Genomic DNA, 26,322 nt, shown 5'->3' with positions numbered 1-26,322 from the left:
ATGCTCAAGACAGAAGACCACAAGAGTTTAACAGCCCAATCCATAGGCTGAATCCAGGGACCGATCTGCTGTTGTGCTGCCTTTAGAGGGCTTTCAGGCTGTGCAGGGGTGCAGCCAAAAGAAAAAAAACCCTGGCTAATTGAAAGCTGGAGTTACTCCAAGGCTCAGGCTGTGGCATTAAAGGCCAGGAGGAAGATGGCTCCAGTTGACTCCACCCCTTGGAATGCTTCTGGCTCACCCTTGCTACACCAATGGAGTTTGTAGTGGCACAGAAATGCTGACATGATGTCCAGCATCACCTTCAGGTGTCATGGAATGCTGTGGCATCTGCCTGCCAGCGTTTTTGCCTCTCCACCGGGTTGTGCCCAGGAGAGGACAATACCACCAGTGCAAGCCTGTGCCACAACCTGAAGTCGATCCCCCCCCCCCCTCTCCTGGATTGGGCTGTAAGACAACTTTCAATAAGTCTGACACACTCCCAGTATCCAGTTACCCCCCAAACAATATTAGTTTTCATACACCATTGTTGTATCTTACCTACCAGGCTCCAGCAGTATATCCACCCTGATACTCCTTTAAAATATACCTCTGTAATCCACAAACATACAGTTCATTTGCAGCCAAAGTAGCCATAAATAAATCTTTTTATTCTTGATGTAATTTACAAGCTACCAGTTACCATTTATTTTACACTGGTCACTTTAAAATTGAAGCAGTCACTGAATGATCCAGGCTGAACAGAAAGCTGTTGATGATCACATAAAGAATCTTAGATAAAAAGCAAATTAACACTGTAACAGGTAAGTGGCAAAAAAGCCAGTTTGTCATAATAAATCAGACTTGTAATGCTGAATGAGTTCTGGCTGGTAACAAAAACTGAGTGCCATGCGATTCTCAGCTTTATTGGCTGTAGTCTGGCTAATGTCTGTACAGTCCTCTTTGTCTTTTCTTTCAATTATTAAAATGAAAAAAGTTAAAAACTATAGCAGCAACAAGCAAACCCTGTGACAAGAAGGCAAGGGTTAAAGAACTAAAAAGTGTTTATACAGTGTGCTTGAGGAAGGTCTGCAAAGTTTATCTTCCATCAGCTGGAGTTCGACTGAGTGACAACATGACTCGGGCAAATCGCTCACACAGTTCATGGGTGGAATATGAAGGTAACTTTGGTGGGTCGCTGAAACCTTTAATTTCTGTAGAACAATCTAGCAATTTTGGCAGGAAGTCTGTTAGCTTTTCTTGCAAGTTAGCTGCAAATAAGACAAACACATCTTTGTTTAACATCGTAGGAACACATTATCAACAGGAACTTTGTGTGAGTACAACTCTTCAGGGCTATGGGTTTCAAGCAAGGGAAAAATGCTAGCCAACTATCACCACCCTAAACCCCAACAATCACCACTTGCTCAAGTATATTTGCTTGTAATTCTAACAACGAATTAAAATGAAAATGCTATGGAGTAAATCCCTCCTTTCAGGAGGTAAAATGCAGATTTGAGACTCAGTCTCAGGTGTGCTTCTCAATTTCCTTTTTTTCTGGTGTACATCCACACATGTCTCAGCACACGGAAGGAGGTGCATTTTACAACCTTGACCCTCTCTCCCCACCCGTTAGTCCACCCTCTGACTGTTTAGATGTGACTGTCTTAGGATTGTGCCTAATATCTCTGCCAATGCCCTCCAACCAGGAGTGGAGCTTGGTTCACTCGCAGTTTCTGACCCAATGGTCCTCTCTGTGTTTTCCTCCTTCAGCAGCCCCATCTGACCTGAGACTTCAAAACAACCTCCTGCTGGCCACTGCTGTTCCCAACAAGTCACCAACTATCCTGGCCTACTCCAACCCCCTTGGCCTGTAATGACTGTGTCAACCAGTCCAGCCTGCTCCTCCCCACCCGAGGCTGCTCCTAGCAAGTGAGTCTGCCTACACTCACCATGCCTGCCTTCCCTGGCTGCTTCTATTGCTTTGCTGATGCAGCAAACCCCCAACACTGTTCTGCTGAGTCATATGACAGTGGCAAGAGTTTCTGCTGCTTTGTCAATAGTGCTACAGTTACCTGGCCTTCTTCCTGTGCTAACTGTGGTTGTGTGTGTTTGTGGGGGGCTTCTCCAGCCCTGCCACTAGAGTCTCTAGTGTGTGGGGAGGGCTTTGCCTTCCCCAGACAGCAGAATGTATGGGAAAGATACAAATGCATACAGCTGTATCATTTGCATGAACCCAAATAAAATTTCAACACAAAAAAGCAGTTGCCACATAGGTGAATGTGAAAGGTAACTGTCTTTTTTTAAAAATTAACAAATAAAAAATGGATATACTACACACAGAGTGCTCACTACGTTAAGTGGGTATTTACTGCAATATTAAAGCACATCTTGTGAAAACAGAGATTGAGCCAGTCAGAACGGAAGCAATCAGTAACTAACTTGAGGACTACATCCAAAGGTCTGTCAGGCAAGACCTAATTAGACCTGCATCAAAATCAGTGAAGAAGATGCATTGCTGTGATGCTTGTGAATCATCAGCCTTTTATGTGTGCCATGTGTTTCAAAATGTTTTTGTAAGAATTAATTAACTGGGTTCAATTTCTTGTCTGCCTCCTTGGTCTTTAATAATACAGTCATATCATTACTATCTGGAGTTGCATAAGTCCCTGCTTTGAACATTAATGACACTTGGAAAAATAGCCAACACAACAGACTTTTCATTAAGGGGTAATGAAGCAACTCTTTATGAAGCAACTCACACTCCATTTCTTGTCCAAGATACGAACACCACCGATTTCTCATATCTTCTACAGCAACAATATCCTTTTCTTCCGTTTCATCCACCAACAGCAAAGGCAGACATGGGACAATCAACTCATTCATAATCAGCAGACCATTATTTACTTCTTGATCATCTCCAGATTCAAATTGTGCAGCAGCATACTCATTTAACTTCTTCATGCAAAAATCAAGAATAAATCATCATTAGTCCAAATAAAAAGTCCTAACAATTTTCTCCCTTAAATTCTCCATTCATAAACCTATGACCCTTGTAGAACACTCTCATAAAGATTCAATCAACTAATTTCCCCAGTTTGTAGTAAAAAGTTCCACTAACATTTATTGAAACAGATAGCAACCTACAAAACTCTTGTTCTGTATGTATAAAATTAGCATAAGAGGTGACGCTAGAATTTCTTAGTATTATTTTCCTTAAAGTCTAACACTGCCACAATTGGATTTGAATTCTTCTAAATGTATTGAGCGATTTATATGAAATCTTCAGCAACTGTTAACAACTTTTATGAAATGTATTTTTATAAGTAATATGTAGCTATTCCATGTGAAAACTATTGTTCACTGAGTAATCATCTGTACAGTTGCACGTGGCTTCTGCATATGAACAGGTGTATGCAGAGAGGTTTTTGACGCTCAGAAACACAGGAGGGTGCCTGTCCCCTTCCACAATGTTGTTTACCCACCTTTTTGCAATATGACAACAAGGAGGTGGAGCACCCTTCCATCAGTTCCTCTCTGCCAGCACAGGAGTGAGGAAAAGTCATCCAGAATTTTAAAAAGCTCACAGCAGACAGAAGGATGTTTGACTGTACAGGTGACCACTCGATGAAAAACAGTTACTGCTAAATACAGTGGTTCCCATTATCATGGTACCTGTGCAGTCCCACATGGAAGAGTGCCAAGCTGACTTCCTTTGTCCATGAAGGTGGTTGTAAGTCAGTTGAACAGACACTGTGGTGACTCTTTTCCCACTACCGTGTCTCTCATGGTGTTGACATCCATGGCAGTATCTGATAAAGGTACATGAAGGTGACCTTGTTGGAGCCTTGCAGAAAGAGTCTAAAGAGAGACCACGGTGAAATGCAGCTGTGGTGGACTGAGCTCAAGTGGAAAGACTATTAAGCTGCGGAGGACTGTCCACTCGTGGTAGCTTGTAACACAGTCTGATGCAGGTGACTACCTGTCTAGAAATTAATTGCACTGACATTTTTTTTAATCAAGCTTAGAATCCAAAAGGGAGAGAAACAAGTTATCATGTTTTCTTGTCTAAACCAAAAAGAAGTGCTCTGTGGACATCTAAGGAGTTAAGAGCTTCTTTTTTTCCTCATCCTGCGTTTACAGGTATAGCATTATCAGAGTGATGAGTTACATGATGAATTAAGTGGTAGATGAAGATTACATCAGGGAAGAATTGGAGAATGTTCCAAAGGACCCACTTTGGTGTACAAAATTTGAGGAAAGTCATGATGTAGCACCTGGAGTTCATTGACCCTTCTGTCTGATGTGATGTCAACCAGGAATACTATTTTTATGGTAAGCAGGCATGGGGGGAGGTGGTTATGGGCTCAAATGACTTGTCTATGAGTTTTGGCAGTACAAGCAATATGCTCCACTGTGGCACGGAATATTTAAACAGAGGAAATTGGTTTAATAACTTTTTTAAAATCCTGGCTGTGGAAGGTTTTCCGGCCTGGCTGGCCATAGTCTGGTGCTTTTTGCTCCTAACGTTTTGGCACAGTGTGGAGTGATTGTGTGATGGGTAAGTTTTTTCCTCCTCACAGCGGGAAAGGCACATTTGCATGAGTCTGGGTGGAGTCCATGGATGGAGTCCACAATCAAGTAATTAGCTTTGGCATGGTGAAAAAGAAATTAGCATTCTTCTTGTTTTGGTCTGTATTCATTTTTTATTTGCTTGTTAGGAAGGTGGTACTGAGGCCAGATGTATCCGAGGACCATTTGTGACCTATGGTTTCTGAATGCATAACTAAACACTGGATCTATCACCCATGAAAGAGTACATGACAGATTAATTTTAAACAACTCGGCCATTCGAATGAGTTGTTTGTTGTAAATGAACCTTTCTTCGCTTAGGGAATATATGGATGGTTCCACATGACATCATCGTGTGAGGGTTTAGAGCAGTGTTTCCCAACCTTTTCGAGGTCAGGGTAACCTTGACCTCACTCTTCATATCTCACGGTACCCCTACCGCCACCCTCCACCTTCCCCTCCCATTGCCCCTGCTTGCCACACACCCCACCTTCCCCTCCCAAGGTGAAGGGAAGCACGGGGGGGGGAGGGGGTTGGTGGCTGCTGACCTTGTGGCAGGCCCTGCCCCATGGGCCAGCTCCATGTCCTTGCTGGCGCTGGTGGGAGACACCACAAAAATGAGGGGGGGCGGTAGTGTTGCCGCGGTACCCCTGGGACATGCTCATGGCACCCCAGGGTACCACGGAACCCTGGTTGAGAACGGCTGGTTTAGAGGCATAGTTGGACTGCCTATCCTCATAAGCAGTTCCGCCATAGTCAAAAATCCCACATGGGAGAGTGCCATATATATGTATACTTGTATGTATAAATATATACGTATTAGGCAGTTCTGATGCCACTAATTCCTCTTTTGAATTAAACGGGTTGAGTATTTTATTTTTATTTATTTATTTATTTATTTATTTATTTATTTATTTATTTATTTATTTATTTATTTATTTGATAAACCGCCCTACCCCCGAAGGGCTCAGGGCGGTGTACAACAACAAATAACAAGACAATAAAACAAATCGAATAGCCCCAATTAAAACAATACAAAACCTTAAAACTATTAAAACTATAGCAGCAGTAACCTACAAAAAATGAATGATAATAAAAGGCGTCTGGGATCCAACCCCCAGTGGATAAACCCTGGGCGGGAGGGGTAGGCAGATGGTCAGATATATAGCCAGTACGTGGGGAACAAAAGAGGGGCGGGCTCAGCGGCCGCCCCCCCCCCAAAAAAGTATAGGGAGCAGACTGATGGGGAGGACATTTTCAGAACAGAAACTGCATCTTTAACTGGTCCAAGGGTAGACCTATGGGAAACACAGTCTTTTGGACAGGAAGGAGTTGGTGTGGAAGATGATTGAGTCAATTTGGAGGACCTGCCCAATTGTTTATATTTGTGGCAAGCATTCTTTAGCAATGGGTCTGAGTAACTGCAATCCAGAGTTTCTGGAGCAGACCCAGAGACCTTGCTTGGGGTCTTGGATGGAGGTAAGATGACCAGAGGTAGTCTAGGACCAGTGGGAACTCAAGATGATTGGTCCCATCTCTCAGGAGTGGGTATCAATGTAGCACTTGGACAGAGTTCTTCTTTCAGAGCCACTTTTAATTATGAGGTTCTATCATGCCTTGCTTCAGGCATGAATTGTCAGCTTACTGAGCAGCATGAAACACTGAGGCACAGCAAATATTTATCATGGTTGTCTGTGTGGAACTTTTCACCCACACGACCAGCATAGAGCATTCCAAGCCATCATCTAGGCTTTGAGTTCTATAGAGGTTGTATCATTGGAAAATTCTGGAAGTTTTAATTCTGAACACAAATGGAGCTTCAAGAAGTAAACAGGGCACTCCACCGCTGCTTCATCGTGCTACAAAAAGGTGGGAAATCATTATAAGGGGCCTGAGTACCCTCAGGCCTATTTGAGCTTCAAAAATCTCTCCATGGTAGGCCTGTGTGTGTGTAGGAACCATGTGGGACTGCACAAGCACTATGACAAAGAACTATTATCCTCTACTCTTTTACCCTGAACAGCCTTTCAAATTAATTCGTGCTCTTTTTTAAGGTCTTGTAAAAGCTGCTTTCTATCATGTGGCCAGGCCTGTCCAGTTTCACATAATACTCCATATTCACTACTTGTGATACACAAGCAGTAAAGGTGCTCACCACTGAGTGCATACCATACACAGCATGCACATTTCAATAAATAAGTTAAATTAGTAATTAAATTATTAATGAAAGTTAAATTGTAGGGCAATGCCATTTAAGATAAGGCATGTTTTAAAAACAATTTAACCTTTGCTAGGCAATTGACAAGTTGTACACAGTTTCAATCATGAAGCAACAACTAAGGCAGTATTCAAAATTTCCACTTACTAGCAAACACTCTCTTCTGTAGTGAGATATAAGCTCTTCATCATGTCCACTATATAAGCCTTTTGATAAAAGCTCTTTGTTCTTCTGATAAGCACATATAAGGTACAGCAAGGCATCCATAAAACTAAAACAACAAATGTGTTGTAAGATACATTATTCTTACAAATTTCTATTGTCTGTATAGGTCACTACATTGCACTTTAGAATACACTAAGCACAGAATTGTATCTCAGTATTTCCCCTACTATTTCATCTTTACTTTTACTGAAAACCACCATAGCCTTTCTCCTTTCTATCCATCAGTCAACATACCTTTATATGCCCTCTGTCTTTAGTTTTCTCTCTTTCTCTCCCCAAGTAGTTTCTATCTGAGAAAAACTATAGTTCAGGTGAGTAGCTGCCTGGCCAGGCCAAGTTATGTAATGAGGAATCTACAAGGTTGCAGGGGCTACCTCATTTCTCTATCTATCTCCTTCCCATCCACCCACCTTTAATCTGCCCCCATTTTCAGAAATATTATACCCCACCCACAATGGGAACCAAAATAACTTTGTGTCATTTTCCCCTCCTTTATTTTATCCTCACAACAATTCTGTCAGATAAGCTGGGCTCAGGAGTATGTGACTGGCACAAGGTTACCCAGCAATCTTCTATGGCTGAGTTGGGATCTGGGTGTCCTATATCCTAGTCTGAAACTCTAGCCACTATACCCCCAGATGACTGGTATTGAACAGTATTGAGCAGCTGAGCCCAGGTTAGTTTTGCATGCTGCACTATAGCAAATCAGTTGTGGGTTGCTGCCAGACCAGTAAGTCCCACCACTACCCCCTGCCTTTGACAAAATCCAAGGCCAATAATGTAGTCGCAAATGCCAGGAACTGCCACCGAACTGTTTGTTTCTTAAATTTACAAGTCCTGCTTCTATTATTTTGACAGAAACCTGGGACTCATTCAGATTTGTAGAAAGATCTGTCTTGTCTGCTCATGGCTCCAGGTCTCTGGAATTAAGCATCTACAGATCTGGTCATGTTGAGAATGCAAAGATCATAACAGAAATGTCTGGATCATAATGATCCTAGTAAGCCAGTAATAGCTGTCCCAGAGCTAATGGGGCTGCCATAGGGACTGCCACAGCATCAATGGAAATCTAACACCATCAATCAGCCATAATACTGTGCATAGAGAATCCCAGCAAAACAAAAAACAAAAAGGCAGAGAGCTAACACACATGAGGTTCTGTCAACCAGTGGAAATGGCTTGAAAAGTTAATGGTCATCTACCTGATTACCAGTCCTTGCTTTTTATTGTCATTGGATATTGTCATCTTCTACTTAATATGGCCCAACTATAAAGGGAAAGCCATTTGCCTTCCAAAACAGTGTGCCAAAGCAGAAAGTTCACAAAAACATAATGTAGTACCAACTATTTAATACAATTTATGAACTAACAAGAATGTCATTATTTGTTTACAATTGTTTTCTGAGACTGCTTCTTAATGAATTTCAACAATTTGTACCCATGACTACTCACTCCTTTCCATTTGTGTGCATTGTACATATGTGCATAACATTTCACACAATTCATGGTATTTAATTCTATATTTCCACTGTACTTTCTTACCTCTTCTTCTGAAAAAGCTCCAGTCCCACCATAAGACAAACAGTTGTTTCTCTGAAGCTCCTGTACTGTTGATGCCACTTCTGCATATATAGAGAACATGATGTGATGAAAGAAAATCTAATCTAACAAATATTTTACTTCAAGTTCAGTGTGATTCTTGCCAATCCTTTGCTTAGATTGTAAATACCTGTGAAAGCCATGGATACGAGCAGTTGTTTCTTCTTAGGAATTAATTCAACTTCAATTTCTGAGAACAATATTTAAGTGTCTAGATGTGCACCTCCCCCCACCCCCACCCCCACCCCAGAGCATTTTAATTAGAAGACGGTTCTGTAACAGTTATATGATCCTAGTAATTGGTCTGCAAGAGACCTTTATATTTAGAATTCAAGTTTAGTACAGCTGAGATCAAAACAACTTTCTTTATAGCATGATTGATTCCTATACTCCAACGTAGTTTAAGCCAACAGATGAGAAGCTGATGACACTGGGTTTTTCCCCTTCTGTGAAGAGGTTGTTCCGGTTACAGTATCAGGCAGATTCACACTAGCCTGACAAGGACCCCTGGATATAGCAGGCCTAGCTGCTTTAAATAAATTACACAAAGGAATCAAGTTGCCAAACGGTTCTAGATCAGAGAGATTGATCTATAGAGGGGGCAGGAAGCAAGTTTAGCAGGGAACCAAGGGTAGAGAACAAAGGAGATTCTGATCCAGGTTGGGCAGGAGAAAGCAGCACCAGACCCAGGTTTGCATATATGTGTTTTTGTATGTTCTCACTTTCAATAAAATCTTTGAAAGACTCAGCAGTTTTTGAGTATCTGGAAAAAGAACCCAGGATTCATAAGGCAGGTGGTAACCTCTCTCCCCCTGGTCTTTCGACACCTTCCTTTTAAAATATATTTACTACTATGATCTATATACTACTAAAATCTATATACTACTATGAAACACTGGCTAAAGCCTACAGAATGAGTGTGTTATCTTATTCAATTTGGTAGGGGATTTGGTAGCATTTAGTTTATCAATGGCTGCCAGAACTTCTTCCTTGTCTACCACTATCTTCACTAGTTCCTCGGATTCACCTCCTAGGAATTTTAGTTCATGTGCAGGAATTTTCCTCACCTCCTCTTGGGTGAAGACAGATGCAAAGAATTCATTCAGCTTCTCTGCAATCTCTCTGTCATCTTTTAGCACACCTTTTGTTCCTTTGTCATCTAACGGGCCTACTGCTTCCCTAGCTGGCTTCCTACTTTTGATGTACTTGAAGAACTGTTTGTTGCTGGTCTTGATGTTTGCAGCCATGTGTTCCTCATAATCCTTTTTCGCCTCCCTTACAGCTAACTTGCTTCTCTTTTGCCACCATTTGTGTTCCCTCTGGTATTCCTCGGTAGTCAAGTTGGACTTCCATTTTCTAAAAGACATCTTCTTTTTTCTGATAATTTCCTCAACCTCCTTTGTTAACCATGGTGGCTTTCTTTTGGACTGGGCGCTGCCTTTCCTAACCTGTGGAACACATTCCAGCTGAGCTTTTATAACTGTGTTTTTAAGTAACCTCCAAGCATCGTGGACAGTTATGACTCTTAATTTTCTTTTTCAGCTTTCTGCACACTATCTCCCTCATCTTTGAGAAATTTCCCTTTCTGAAGGCGAATGTAACTACATTAGTAGTTGTCACTTGTTCGCATGCAGAGATACTGAATCTGACAGCATTGTAGTCGCTGTTCCCTATTGGCTCAACAACATTGACTTCCCGCACCAGGACCTAAGTCCCACATAGAATTCGATCTAGGATCACCTCTCCCCTGGTTGGTTCCACAACCATCTGCTCTAAGTCACAGTCATTTAGAATATCCAGGAATGTTCTCTCCTTACTATGACCTGAACATGCATTTTCTCTAACATGCATAATCTCTAACACATATCATTGTCTGATATACTAGACTGAACAATATACGTAAAGATATAGTTTTAAGGTAATCAACATTATTCTGCTTCTGTATTGCTTGTAGGCTGTAATAAAGACTGACTGTAATAAAGACTGATTGATTGTGAGAAGAATATATATACTAGCCTCATATTCTTCCATGTTGACTTCATCTGGCTTTATCATTTCAATTTTGGCTTGAGCCACTTTCATGATGTTTCGGCACCTTAAAAAGAAAACAAGAATTAATCACTTTTTTGAAAAGCAATGTGTTTTGTCACAGAGCAAGAACATGGGAATTCTGCATATAGCAACTGTTGCAGACAAACATGTATTTACCATCCAGAGCTGGGTTTTTGATTTTTTTTTTTACAGAGTCTCAACCTATCATTATACAAATTCTTTCTGGACCACTTCTTAATTTCATGTTTAATGGGCAGGGTCAAGCTAAAGAGATGCTGCTGATGAAGTGCTACTTAAAAATTAATTTTTCTGGTAAAAGACATCCTGTTTGGGAATCAGCAAATAATTAGACAAACAAATTGTGTAACTATAATCAGGACTGGCATATTTTAGTCACATGGCATGGCATGTTTGACATACAGCAGTGTCTCAGGCACACTTCTGTATCAGAGTGAAATATGGAAAACAGTTATGAGGAGCTATTCTTGGGTAAAGTATAAGCTTAATAAAGCCAAATTTTTTTAAGTTTGAAAAATGTTAGGGAAACAAGAAAGGAACCTATGTATTTTTTGTATTTTTGTTTGAAAAGTAACAGTAAAACTAAACAAACTTGAATGTAAGAGATCACAACATGTATTTCTAAGTTTCATCTTTTTAAAATATTCTTTCCAAAGATCTGCATGAGTCTATAACCCCACAATCTTTGTTGTTTATTTGTTATTATTTGGATTTTTATGATTTACTCTTGCTTTGGGAACCTTCAAAGAAGGCAACCAGGCCTAGAATGAGTCATAACTTTGCTGAACCACATAAGGAACACATGATTTTCTATGTTTTGTTATCTGTATTACAGACCACAAGTTTTTATTTACATGTGCAGCCTCTATAAGAGTAGAGATGGTTGCTTTTTATGGCACGCATGCATCATTAGTTTGAACCTATAGAGCTGGAAATTGAAGCCTTTCTAGATTTCTACCAATTGACCCACTGCAGGCTACATTCTCTTGATATCAGTACAAACATGGAATATAAACAGCTTCATAGTATCTCCACAGAATAGCTCTGGAAAATAAAAACTGAATGCAAAAGAGAAGAAAATCTAAAGGATTCATGATAACATGTAAAAATGAGTCAAATTTCTGCCCTCAGAATCTGTGACTGGCTTCATTTCACAGTTACCTTTCATCAAAACTCAGATTGTGATCAGCAAATTGCTCAAGCAATGTTCTTTCAATAATTTTCTTTGGTGCCTGGTTCTGGATAAAGTAAACAATTGCATGATGCAAACGGTAATCACACTCAGGTGGAGTATCTTCTTGGGCCAGTTTTAGTAGCCGTGCATATTCCAATTTTATTGCCTAAATTGAAACAAGGAAAGATTTTTAGTTTTTTATCAGCCCACTTTTTAAAACTGTAAGAATGTACCATTTTGGAAGTTGCAGGTATTCTATCATTTAAAGTACACCAGGATTGCTAATAAAATATTGTAGCGTAAATGTTATGAACAAGAATATTTACAACCAAGTGTAAAAAAATTGACACATATAGATGTTACTCTGAATTATGTATTCATTAATGTACCACCTATTTTTGTTACTGAACTCAATGCAGCATAAGCAACACGTCTATTCAGGCACTATGAGGACCTGTTTAGCTTCAGTTTGCAGAATCACATATCTTCCAACTACAATTTGGACAAAGAAAACTTCTGAACTGAAGAAATTAAATGCAAGATATGAAACGTGATACTAACAGCACTTTTCAAACACTCCCTAATTTTACTTGATTATGCCATTGGCTTAATCTTTGAAAATTCTAAAATTGTTTCTTTATTAGACTTGATGTATAACAGCTAATTTCAAACCAAATTTATAACAGTATGGGGAATTGATTACCGTAAGAATAAAGATTCTGTTTCTAAAAGAGAATGGGGTGAAAGATTGAAATGGCTGTAAGGTATAATAGTAGAGTAATTTTGGCACAATTAGACAACCAAAAACCCCATACCTCTTCTTCTGAAGTCCTACTTACAGCACAAGGCAAAACGTACACTGTACTTATGCACATTTTAACTACTAAATCCTCAGCTGAACAACTAGAAACATGCAAAGCCATTGGGTTAAAAGCATACAAAAATATGTATGTAAGGATGCCATCAGTTACAAAGCATGAGTTACAATATCTCATCTTTTAAAATATCTCCAGCAACCCATATGAAAGAAATCCAATTAGATGTTATCATCATTCCTTCTATGCTTTCCCATACATGCCATGTGAAGTACCTAGACACTGTATCATAAGAGAGATTGCCTTGACTGATGCTACCTACCCATTTCACTGCTTAAAAGATCTTTTAGAGGTTATTCCATGGGAAAATACATATGGTTAACACCAAGAGAAAGAACTTCATAATGAATTAACATTCCTTCTGAAATATGCATTCATTTCATTCTAGTGAGCTTTGCATGATGTTACCAGTTTCAAAAGATACCTAAATCCAGTACTGCAACATAACCATAGCTAAAACTTATTCTTTTCTTTTAGTTACTTTAACTAAAGATTTTTAAAATCAAAGTTTTCAAATCTATTTATCTACAAACTATTTCAAATAGATATAAACAACTTTGAAACATTTAAATATAATATTTAAATACACTAGATGCAAAGGTCTGTAAATAAGCTGAGATTTAGAATCCAAGTACAATGCCAATTTCTGATTGGAAAAAACCTCCTGAAACTTTCAAAGAAAAAGTATCATGCATTGTTTGCATCAGCATTTAGTGTGCCATGTTCAACACACCACTTCAATATACTTTACCAATCTACAAATCATGCTACAAAGATCTCAGTAAACATATAGATTATATACTTACAAATATAAAACCACTAAAAAGCAAATATCCAGTTCCTTAAAAGTTCTTCACTATTACAGACTTTACCCAAAAGTTTCTTTAGAACATGATTATGCAATCATGAAATTTCTTATCTGAATAGGACAGCTAATGTAAAAGATGTTTGTAGACAAAACTTAGAATTATTGCAAAAAATAGTATTTTTACTTTGGCTTTACTGCATGTTAGAATTTAGACCGAATTTGTTTCTAATGTCAGGACTGATTTTAAGTAGAACTATTTAGGTACTCATTACTGCAATGGCAGGATGGGGAGTAAATAAAGAGGAAACGAAAACAAAAAATCACACTTCAAGAACTATAGATTTAATCTTTGATAAAAGTGTCCAGTAAACATTTGGAAGGGTAACATGGTCATTTTGCTAGAAGGCTGGTAAAAGTTTGCCTTCCATCAAAAAGGGAGGACAGAACAGGGGCCATATGGAGATATGAAATAACAGAACAAGCTGGCATCATGTAATATGATTAACCAACAGCAATATGATATAACAGTAATAAATAGTTTACTACTCTATTTTCTGGTGGAACACTGAAATGGTAAAATCTATTTTGTTTAACTTGCTATACCTATCTAGTAGTGATGTGGGAACCTACCATTAAGTACCCAATGGATTTGGTTGGATGCTATCAATTTTTCCATTGGCCAAAAAAAGAAAGGGCAGAATCTCTTTTTGATGATCAAAAAAAGGTATGCTGGAGATCATGAGTCCAGCAGAATGGGAGCTGAACTGAGAAAGTGAATCAAACAAGTTCAAGCTGAAAGCTAGCAGAAACTGACCAACAATTATAACTATCATTAGTTTTTTTTAGAAGGTGACAAGATATCCGAAGACAGTGAAAATCCTTTATTTCTCTGAGGAAAATAACAAAATCTAAGAAAGAAAATTCCAACAATCAAACTTTTAACCAAAAGTACATAAATAATCAGAAGAAAATTTGAAATTGTTAGTAGTACCTTAAAGAACCCTGCTTCTGGCCCACACCTGTCATATACATTCGTAGCTTTACCTATAGCCATGATAATACCTTGCATGTTCGGGGTCAGCATGACCTGTCACAGGAGATTAATATATATTTTGAATGATAAAAATATAAACAACTTATCTCTAAATGCTCTTACACATATATATATCATGCCAGATATTTTAAAAAATGCATGCATGCATGACAATGACAAGTATTTCTGTGCCATATGTGTGGCTTCCATTGTCATTTTGCTCATTTCTATCACAGTGGAATAGGGAGCCGAGATTTAACCAAAACAAAATTTCAGCTAGTAAGATCCCCAAGCTTTAGCCACTTGCAAGGTTGATTCATAAAGATGAGCTGGTAGCAATCTAAAATAGTAAGTGATACTTGTGTAAGAAATTCTGGCTTCCCAGTAGGGAACAAAATGGTCTGCTCTCAGGTTAAAAATAGTTCTGTAACTCAAATGTGACACAGAAGTCATTGATTTAAAGTGTACATGCTTAATCACACTACCGTCAAAAGGATTTGTCATACTTTCATTAAAAGACAGCAGAAATAAGAAGCATACTGAATCAGTGAAGTTCCCTGTCTGACTTAAAGAAAACCAGTAAGCAGCACCAAGTGTGAAATCTGTTTAAAATTATTCACAGTACCAAAATGGGAATACATTATGTTTTTAAAGTAAATAATAATTTAATCGGGAAATGCTATACTTAAATACGACAAACTACACTGTCAAACTTTCTTATAACTTGCATAATTTTTAGCATAACTAAATAATGAATTAATTAAAATCTATTTTATGCCATGCTCTCACCCTAAAGTTAGTGCAGATAGCAGATCCACTGATAAACAAAGGTGTAAAAGAGGAAGACTTAGTCAAGGAAGCCAGTATGGTGTAGTGGTCAGAGTGTCCCTGTTGTTCCTGGAAGGCTCAGACTTAAATTGACACTCTACCATGAAACATGTTAGATGATCTTGGCCCGGTCAGCCTAACCTACCTCACAGAGTCGTTGCAAGAAAAAAGAGGAGCGGGAAAACAACCTACACTGCCCTTCACTGTGCAAGAAAGGCAGTATAAAAATGCACTGAACAGAATAAGCAGTGCCAGATTGCAACACATCCAGTTCAGCAGGAATAAAAAGGACTTTGCAGTTGTGGATCCAAATGCCTCTTGGGCAGCCCCATCCAGGACCTGGGTGCCTGGCCATAGCACCTCAGCTGCACCTGGTCGCCGCCTCCAAAATGTTTCCTGGTAGCATAGGGAGGCTTGAAAAGTGAAAAAGCCTACATGTCACCAAGAAGTCTCTATGGGACTCAACAGACTTACAACAAAAGGGCAGCGTAAGTCTGAATTCCTGGCTGCCCGTTAAATGCCACAAATGGTTGGGAGGGAGCTGACTAAAGTTGGCTGCTCCACGGCCACACCCCTGACTCGCCCCTGCTATGATACTGGTGGCAGGGGAACTGACACCATGTGCGGCACCATGTCCCAATACTAGGAGTGTGGTGGCCACCACGCACTGGCTGAATCGCCCCTTTGCTGGGGTAAGTGCCCTGGAGAGGGCAAATCCATTGGCGCGGCTGCATGTCACCATAGGGCTCTTAGTATCTCCAGGTGTGCCTATACTGTGCCTATTTTGTGTGCAGAACACACTAGTACATCACATGTTACATGTAAAAGTAGCTTTTTTCAACCCAAACCATTCCAGCAATGCAGATTTATGAGAACCACATGGTTACCTTTGGATAGATAGCACAACACAGCTAATTTTCCTAATGTACTTTGGGTTTGCTGTGTCTGTGTGCCACCTAAAGTACAGGAATCTGCCAAGTGCACTTGTTAATACTGTTTGTCTACTCCCCACCTCCCTCCTCACTATGTACAAGAAACAGGTTTTGAATTCTTGGAATGTCTCATACAGCTTATTTTCTTTTATGAGGCCAGATAAAGAACTGAGCTCAACTTTATCTCAACCAAATACATTCTGAAGAAGTAATAATTTAACCTGAAACAAAATTCAAGTGTTCTCCTGCCATATACAGGTGATTAACTGATAAGGCTGTATCTACGTGTCATGTTCACCTAAAATATTTTTTCTTAATCAATTATGTGGAAGCATATTCCATCTTAATTAAAATTCACATGACTAATCTAGTAGGACTTTCTTAACTAAGTGATAGTCCTTTGTGTGTAATCATAAGAACAGAGGAAGAACTCTGATGCATAAAACAAGGGACTACCTAATCCAGAATGCCAACAATGGGCAAAGGGAAAAATGATAAAGGCAAGAAAGTAATAATTCTTTATCACTGTCCTCAGCATATTATATTCAGCAATATAAGGCTTCTGAACATGGAAGCTTGTGATCAAAACAGAGGGAGTAACTGTGCAAATTAACAATTTTAAAATAATATTCCCTGAAAGTTTCCTCATGCAGAACCGTTGTGCTTAGATACACATCCTTTTAATGCTAGATTTGTTTAGATGGAGAGGGGAGTTGAACTAAAACTGTGCATGTAATCCTTATGTGGTTCTCCTGGATGCAATTAGGCAGTCCCCTTGGACCTCAAAGGACCAAGTACCAAGTTAGACACCTCACTTGACAGGAGACTCTGAGGCGTTGACAGGGAGAGGATCAGATGGTAGCCAAACTCCAATCAACTTGATGTTACTGACAAACAAGACTTTTCCTTCTAACCTACCAAGCAGAAGGATCAATGAAATTATGTTCACAGATATTCACTTAAATTCAACCAACATAATTATGTCCCTCATTCTCAATCTTTAACATATGAATGAGAAGTTATCCTCATAGTTTAAGAAATCCTCTGGAGAAAGAAGGAAAATTGGCTCAGGCTGAAGGAAAGCAGGTAGGCCAGAGACAAAGCTACAAGGGGGCCAGGAGGTGTGCGTTGCACCAGGCGCGCACCTGGGAGGGGAGGGACACAAAAATTCAGGTTTGTGTTTTTTGTATTTTTTAGCGTTTTTCAGTTTTTGGCTTGCAGGGGTGCAGTTTTTAGGCTAGCAGCAGCAAAATTTCAGGTTATCTTTAGGAGACTCTCCTGATGATATTCAGGGGGTCCAAAGTTGGATTTCCAAAGGGGGTGCCCCATTCCCCATTGTTTCCAATGGGAGCTAATAGAAGATGGGGGCTACACTTTCGAGGGTCCATAACTTTGGACCCCCTGAACCAAACTGCTAGCCTAAAAACTGTGCCCCCTGCAGGCCAAAAACTGGAAAACACACAAAAAATACATGGGGAGGGGGGACACGCGCAAAACTCAGATTTTGCACCGGGCTCCATTTTCCCTAGCTACGCCTCTGAGGTAGGCTGGCCCTTTCTCATCCACTCAGCCTGTCAGCTGTGACCTCATGTTCATACACTGATGTGCTAATAATGCTCACTACGATATGTCCACATGTGAGATACTTATTCTAATAAAAAATAAATAACTCTTGTACACGATAATGGAAAATAGGGATCAATTTGTCATAGACAGGAGTGATTTCTAGACAGCATGAGGCCTTGTTAAGGTAATCTGAAATCTGGTTAAATTTTCAGGTGATGGTGAACTAGACTGTCCACCCTATAGATTTACTTGTTTCTCATTTCCCAATAATTATAAAGTTGTCTTAAAAACTACTTCATCCATTAAATGTCTAGTAAAAATATTTTCCTCCTTTTACAGGCAAATCACATGGTCACACACAAATATTTGGGAAGAATGCAATCTAAACACAAAGTTTTGAAGTGTTAAGAATTTAAATACTCACACACAGTATTATTAGTTTAATTTATTAGACACCATGCAAAAATATCCCCCATTAGTTCATCATCTCTTGATTGTTTTGCAGTCTGAACTACATCAATTCAGATTTTGCTAGGTGTTTAGTTAGGCAGAAGGTTAAGTGCCACCATGTGCAAGCATGCCCAAGACCTCTTAACAGGCAGCCATCTACAGCACATGAATGTTGCAAAAAAAAACCCCAATTAAGTTGGTACCTCATCATCATAACCCCCCTCCTCTGACTCAATCACAAAAGTTCCTACATCAGGGATTGCCACCTCTACAACTTTCTGGTTAGGAGCTGGGGTACTATCAGCATTCTGTAAGGGGGGAAAGAAAAAACCAAAGGTGACAGATTTGTCAAGCGATCAAATAAACTGCTATGAAAAATCCAATGCATAGTTTAGTTAAACTTATTTTAGAAATAGTTTCAGTTGCCTACTCCTGTAAGAACACCTGCCAGTTGACTATCATCAGTGTTCCTCCTCTGCGTGTCCAGAGGTACCATGGATGACCAAAGAAAGGGTTTTTCTGTGGGTGGGACTTCAACTATGCAATATCCTATACAAAGCAGACTGCCTAGCACCTTAGTTGTCAAATCTTAGGTACCAAGTAAAAATGTCATTATTCAGCCAGAATGGTTCTGTAGGATCAAATACTTTATATTTATAGCAAAACTAGCTTAGACTATATAATACTTTTTCTATATTTTATTTTAGACTTTTGGGTGCCCAAACACTGCAAAAGTTGCACGCTTAAAAAACAAACAAAGATAGTCTTCTGCTACTATGTTCAATGAAGCAACCAGCAAAGATAGAGGAACAGGCAATTACAACCTTAGACATTGCTACATATAACACAGTGTTAAAAAGTCACTCACTGCTAAGTGTTGAATTCTTAAAACAACACCCTATTTGGACAGGAGATTACTTTTTGTGTTAAATGACATATACAGTCGGATGCTTGAGGAAAGGAAGGGGCATCACAACTGATCATCTAGTCTCTTCATTTGAATGACTATTTCATTATAAGGCAAGTCCAAGAATTTGAGGAGGCATGTGTGTGCCCATTAATCTTTCAGGCTGCATTATGAATGTGTATAAAGGGGGGAGAAACTCCTGCCTTATCAACAGACAATTCTGTGAAATATTTCATATAACATGAATCAATAGATTCCAACTTTCGATACTTCAGAAACTCATAATTTGGTAAGTATAGTGTGGAGTTGCTTCAGGATTAACTACTATATAGCCTATCTTTCTAAAGAAAAAAAATTAAATGTGATTATGCAGCCATAGATTGATTGGAGAACAATACTTGTTCTTTATGCGATCAACTGTACTAGTCAATGTCATGGTTTCTCTAAAATATAGAAGAACTACACCTTCAACGGATCTCAATAGATACCTTTTTAAAGTTCACAGAACCTCTTATCATCAACAGTAAACAGTTATTGGGATTGCTTAAGCCAAAAGAAGTAAGAAACCATGACAGGTACAAGAATAAATACCTGATTTACTGAAAGAACAAACAACTTTTGTGTTAAAAAACTGGAAGTAAGGCGTTTTCCCCACAGACAAAATATCCTGGGATAGAACCGGGATCATATATCCCAAGGTGTTTTTATCCCGGTTTCTCCTTCGCATGGCTGCCTGTCAGCGCATTCAGGCTGGGAGAAAGAACTTCAGTGAATTATGCATGAGTCCCCAGATTATTCTTATTTTCCACATGAATGTTTACACTGTTTGCATCATTTGCGTACGTTTACATAGTTTACGTAGATTCCATTTTCCTGACGTTCTGATTGGCTGCAGCTAAGGGGTGGGAAGAGAAGGCGGCGATGCTGGAAAAATAAACCGGCCCATCTCTCGCAGTGTTTGCATGGGCACAGGATCGGTGTGCGCTTTTTCAAAAGAACGCCAATTTTATCTTTTTTTAAAGCCATGGGATAAGGCAAATCTAGCGGAGAGGGCCCAATTTAGGCACAGAAGCCTTGTAGAATTCATGTCCAAACCGGGATGGTTCACTTCCTTATCCCAGGATATATTGGCTGTGGGGAACATGCCTAAAACGAGTTGCAAATCGAATACAAGCAGGGTGAACCAAGATTCATTGCAACTATATTATTCACATCAATGTTTTTTTCCTGCTGGTCACATAGCTCTGAGAATGTAAAAAACTGGTCAGCTGAAAACAGTCACATTTTCAGTGCAAAGCTAAGGTGATGATACATGCCACAAAGTCCACTATATAGTTGCTGGACATGGTGGTTTTTTTTTTTTAATTGCCCAAAGACCAAGCCTAATGCTGATGAATCAAAACTTTTGATTAGAAGGAGGAAGTCTTGGATGTTTTACTTATACACTACGTAGCTTTTAATAACAAATGTTATACTGTAATTATAACATGGATCTTAAAAAGCATTTTCTATTACAAGAGGTTAGAAATAGTTTGCATTTCTCACCATTTGCATAATAGCCTCGGGACTTTTATCTTCTTGTTCAGTGAATGCTTTTGTGATAGCTCGTACAGAGTCTTCTTTCAACTGCTTTGAGACATCTGACCTTGAAGGTTGTTCTAGATATTCTGGTTCTCCTCCTTAAATGGTGGAAAGGGGAAAATAGTAGGTATAGCATAAAAATACTGTCTTTAGTAACTGAACCAGTAAGATTTCACTAAGAAAATGAGTTCAACAGGCTAGTTCAAATTGTTCACATGAAGGTCTCTTACAGGAAAGATGAAGCTACATTTTCTCTATAAAAATTCTACTAAGATTTTAAACCTTACTATTCATACCTGAGCCTTTGTCAACTACTTAATATTGGTATTAGTATGCACTAAGATTTCTATAGTATAGTCTCATTTGCACAATTCTAATGTGAAGGGAAACAAAATGCCTACATAAGTGAAACAAAATGCCTACGTAAGACAGAGTTCACCTACCAACAAATGTAGGGGCTAGCCAAGATAGAAATCACTCAAGATATAAACTAGATTTTTTAAAAAATTGGTTGTACAAACATTCATGCCAGATCTTCCTAATATCACTATACAGTAAGAGATTTATGTGTCTTTTAGGAATAGCATTACTACTGTAAAAAAAAGAAAAATGGGCAGAAAAAACAGACATAGTGCATTAAGAGTCAATCATAGGGTGCTTTTTTCCCATTAAAGAAAAAATCATTCAGTGTTAACGTAGTACATGTAAATTTGAATATTTCATTACATACAACAAAAAAAGGAAAAACACAATAGGAAGATGAAAATTCAAAATACATAAAATTAAAACATATCTATCTTATTTCTATTTATTTTTAATCACTCTTATTTCTATTTTTTAATAAATTGTATTGTCGAAGGCTTTTGAGTGCAATTGGATCTCCTACATATGATTTGGCAAAGTTTCTGGCCACCCAACTGCAAATCCATATTGGACTTACTACACATTACATTAAGGACTCAACTCACTTCATTGAAAAAATCAGCAAACTCAAACTCAACCCCAATGACAAACTGATCAGTTTTGATGTGGTGTCCCTATTCACCAAGGTCCCCATAGCAGACACCATTACACTCATTAACCAGAAATTCCCAAAAGACATCACAGGCCCTTGTTTCCAACATGTTGTCTGCACTACCAGCTACTTCCAGTTGGGATAATGAATACTATGAACAGAAGAAAGATGGGGGGTAGCCATGGGTAGCCCTCTTAGCCCTGTAATAATAGCTTAATTTTTATATGGAACATTTTGAGAAACAAGCCCTGGAAAACAGCACCAAAAAAAAAAGCCCACCATCATAATGGTTCTGTTATGTGGATGACACATTCACCATTTGCAGCCACGGAGAAGAGAAAGAACTTAAATAAGTTCCTGGACCATATCAACAAGAGATCCACCCAAACATCCAATTCTACTTCATGGAGAAAGAAAATGAAGGAAAAAACTGCCATTTTTTTAGATGTTTTAGTCATCCGCAAAACCAAACCAGCAATTGGGACACACAGTATACAAGAAAACCTACGCACACAGACCAGATATCTAAGCACAAAACTCCAATCACTCATCCAGGGTGCAAAAAAAAAGGAGCACCATAAAAACTTAGCGGGTATCATCGGCAGAAAGCAAGAATCTGTGAACCTCACCCTCCTACAAGATGAATTGAAGATCCCACCTAAACAGGGCTCTACAGGCTAATAATGGTTTACTCTAATACCAAGAAATCATAAGGGCTGCAAGACCAAGAACAAGCCACATGAACAAAGATAAAGAGAGCCACCTAGAGGGGAAAAGTGTTCTTTACCTTACATCAAAGGGAACCACTGATCAGCATAGGAAAACTGATGAAGAAGCACAACCTACAAACAGTAATCTACAGACCCACCTTAAAGAAAAAATTCAACAGATGCTTTCAATGCGTTCAGCAAAAGGATAAGAGGGATCGCTTTAGCTACTGCAGGAGATCTATCGCATACCATGCAGCTGTGGACAAGTCTACATAGGAACCTACCAAAGCGCGAAGCGGCGCGAACTACGTATCAAAAGAACATGAGAAAGGCACTGCAGACTATTTCAGCCAGGAAAAAATCAGCAATAGCAGAACACATGATAAAACCAACCTGGACATAGGAATATTATTTGAAAAAAACAGAAATTCCTGGACCACTCACAAAGGAAAGCCACTACGTCAGACTACACAGAGAAGCGAAATTGAAATCCATATAAGCACATGGACAATTTTAACAGGAAGGGAAGAAGAACTATATGAAAAATGAACAGGACTTGGCTGCCAGTGTTGAAAAATACTAAAGTCAAGACAGTGTCGAACCAGCTCCACACAAACACAGTGGATGACCATAGACAAAGAAACAAAGGCCAGGATACTTCTATTCAGATGCTCCCCACCAGTGACCTTTGCACTTATCTCCATTGACACTCCCATGCTATAGTCTTCATTGTTACTCATACTTCTATTCAGATGCCCTCAACTATTGACCTGGTTGCCTTCTTTGTTACTCACAGACTATGTTTCTCCACCCACCCTGGACACTCCAACAGATATATATACTCCACTTGCTTTCCCAACATCAGATCCTCTGAAGATGCCAGCCACAGATGCAGGCGAAACGTCAGGAGACAATGCTGCTAGAACACGGCCATACAGCCCGGAAACCACACAGCACCCAAGTTTTAATAAATTGTTTATTATTTTATTGACATCCATTTTCTAGGATGTCACTCTTAAAATTATTTGGCATCACACTATGTTTGTGGGCTACTTTCCTTTTAAGTTGCAATATCCCAATTCTCAAATTTGTAATAAAGGAAAGAAAATAATTTCCATTCCAATATTATTCCCTTATACCTACAAGATCAAGAAAAAAAAATGCACTGTACTATAAACTATTAAATATTTTTTCATATAAATTGAGAATTAATGTAGTACTTCAAAAATAATTCTTCAAGTGTTTCCACGGGTCTTCTTTTTTCCCCTGCTTTCCTCTTCCAATTATATTTTTAAATCCATATTGTTCCTCAACATAAATTCTTGGGCTTTGGTTACTATGTTGATATAACATTTCTTCGATTGGGGCCCATCTGAAAATAATCTCATTTTTTTTCAGCACTTCTGTCAGGGACACATACCGTATATACTCGTGTATAAGTCGCCCCGAGTATAAGTCGAGGCACCTACTTTTACCACAAAAAACTGGGAAAACTTATTTGACTCGTGTATAAGCCGAGGGTGGGAAATGCAGCAGCCAGCGGCACAGAGCAGGGTGCCGCCGCCATTCCCCTCTGCCCCAGGGAGAAGGCATTCCAAAACAAGGAATGGGTGCTTTCTCATCAGATGTCTTGCAACAGGGTTAGACAATTTTCTTGGGGGCAGGTCCATCAACTGCTACTAGATGTGTCAAACCTCCATTCACAGAGGCAGAATACCTCTGTTTGCCTCCTGAGATAACATAATGTGGCCAGCAAGGGAATTTTTTCCCAGTGGGGAAAGGATGAGGCACACTTTAGGGAGGCAAAACCTCTCTGGTGATAAACAGTAGAAACAGAGAATGGAACCACCATACTCCAGGGCAATCTACCTGTAAATAGTCAGGGACTGGGGATAAACAGTAGAGGGTGACCCTGTTTCCTAGAAAAGCATCTAGCTGGTTGCTGGCTCTGGGAGGAGTCATGGCTTAGTTGTGGAGCTCTTGCTTTGCCTGCAGCCGCCATCTCCCTGAGGCAGAGGGGGTTCCCTGCTCGGCGCCACCACCCCCCCCGCGGCGCCCTCCCCACACTTACTTTAACAAACGGAGCAGGCTTCAAAAGAGGCCTGCCTCTGTTCCCTTCCAGGTTCAAACGAGCTGGTGGGAACTAAAAGTCTCCTGGGAAATGTAGTTCCCAGCAGGCCGTTTCAGCCTGGAAGGGAACACAGGCAGCAGGCCTCTTCTCAAGCCTGCTTGGTTTGTTAAAGTAAGTGTGTTGGGGGCACCATGGAGGGGTGCTGCGGGAGCCCCAAAAAATCACTGACTCGCGTATAAGTCAAGGGGGGAATTTTTCAGTCTTAATAAAGGGCTGAAAAACTCGACTTATGTGTGAGTATATATGGTAATTCTTCCTCTTTCGCAGCAGGTGAATTGGAATTTCTTTAAGTACTATTAGCTCACATTCGTCGATCTTAGCTCTGTATTTTGAGTGATACCTTAATATAGCATCTCTCATTCTCTTTCTCATGAACTTTATGATAATATCATGAGACACTATTTTTTTCTTTAGCAAAGCGTGCATTTATTCTATAGATTTTATCAATCTCCTTGATTGCATCGTCTTCTTCCATAGTTCAAGCTTGAGTAAATAGGGGCATAAATCTTTTTGGGAAGATTCTCATCTTTTACTTCTTCCAGCCCCCTTATTCTTAACACAGTCTTATCTTTCTTTAAATTTCACTATTTAAGCCAGTCACATTCCACATTCTTATCCTACAATTCATTATGTGATTTGTTAGTGGTTAGTGGTAACGATGTGTGCAATTAACTTGAGGCAAATATTAAAATATCTTTGTTCTCCAAAAAATCGTGTGCAGAGGATGCACTTGTTATGTAGTAGTCCCTTGTTTGAAATTGAAATGATAGTCCTTCAGGATAATTCCATCGGTATATGCTGTTATTTAATCATAATATTTCTACTAGTGTACTGTATCTCTTCCTTTTACTTAGAAATCTCAGAATTGTTTACAAAACTATGGCCCTTTCTGCACAGGCAGTAAAGAGTGCTCCAGGGACACTAAAAACAGCGTCCCTGAAGAGGGGTTCGCACGGCTGCCGCTGCTGCATTGCAGCAGCGCCAGCCTCGCAACCCCCGAGTGGTGTGAAGACGCTGCTTCCGAACACTGTTTTTCAGAAGCAGCGTCTTCCAACCGCTGCCGTTCGCTGGAAGGCGCCATTTCCCCCCCTTTCCCGAACGCCTTACCATCCCCTCCTGTCTTCTGGTACGTCGCACAGGCCAGGGGACATACACCCCTTTCCCTGCGACTCCAGAGCTGTTGCGCAGGGCGGGGGGGCATGTTCCCTGGCCTGTGTAAGGCGCCGGAAGGCCGGAGGAGATGGAAAGACGTTCGGGGAACAGTGCAGCCTCTGTGCAGGCTGCACCGTTTTCCCCACCACTACTGGGACCGTTCGTGTGAACAGTCCCGGCGGGTGCACAGGCGTCGTTTATGCCAACGCACCCCCACAGCGTGGCCGTGCGGAAATGGCCTCTGAGTTCGGTATCTTCTAAGTATAACTTTTTACTGGAGTTGTGACGCAAAAACTCATCTCTCAGATTTTTCCTGAAATAAGTCACTAAGATATCCCGCGGCAGCTTCCATTCCCTTGCTATTTTTGAATTAATACAATAGTCTACTTATTTCCTTAGCGATATCATCTTCTTCCATATTCCACACTTCTTTAAACAAAGGCAACAGACTATTAAATAAATTTTCATTCCTTCAATCATAGTGTTCTTGAACCAAACAT

General features: G+C 39.7%; 1 protein-coding gene across 3 annotated transcripts in view; it reads right to left on the bottom strand.

Moving 5' to 3' along the window:
* Window positions 1–626: 626 nt before the first annotated feature.
* Window positions 627–26,322, bottom strand: part of USP25 (ubiquitin specific peptidase 25) — a 76,931-nt gene continuing 51,235 nt past the window's right edge. Inside the window, exons 18-26 of one of the 3 annotated variants that reach the window (XM_048492967.1) lie at window positions 20,779–20,912; window positions 18,530–18,634; window positions 14,509–14,604; window positions 11,822–12,000; window positions 10,607–10,685; window positions 8,534–8,613; window positions 6,914–7,037; window positions 2,739–2,934; window positions 627–1,247 (exon numbers count right to left, since the gene is read on the bottom strand). In XM_048492967.1, coding sequence (XP_048348924.1) covers window positions 1,075–1,247; window positions 2,739–2,934; window positions 6,914–7,037; window positions 8,534–8,613; window positions 10,607–10,685; window positions 11,822–12,000; window positions 14,509–14,604; window positions 18,530–18,634; window positions 20,779–20,912 — 1,166 coding nt within the window. In that variant the 3' untranslated portion in view covers window positions 627–1,074. The remainder of the gene's footprint in view (window positions 1,248–2,738; window positions 2,935–6,913; window positions 7,038–8,533; window positions 8,614–10,606; window positions 10,686–11,821; window positions 12,001–14,508; window positions 14,605–18,529; window positions 18,635–20,778; window positions 20,913–26,322) is intronic. The other 2 variants (XM_048492968.1, XM_048492970.1) reach the window with 2 other exon arrangements.

This window comes from Sphaerodactylus townsendi, linkage group LG04 (genome assembly GCF_021028975.2).
Source record: "Sphaerodactylus townsendi isolate TG3544 linkage group LG04, MPM_Stown_v2.3, whole genome shotgun sequence".
In the NCBI taxonomy this organism is placed as follows: Eukaryota; Metazoa; Chordata; class Lepidosauria; order Squamata; family Sphaerodactylidae; genus Sphaerodactylus; species Sphaerodactylus townsendi.
This window is presented reverse-complemented; position numbering and strand designations above follow the sequence as displayed.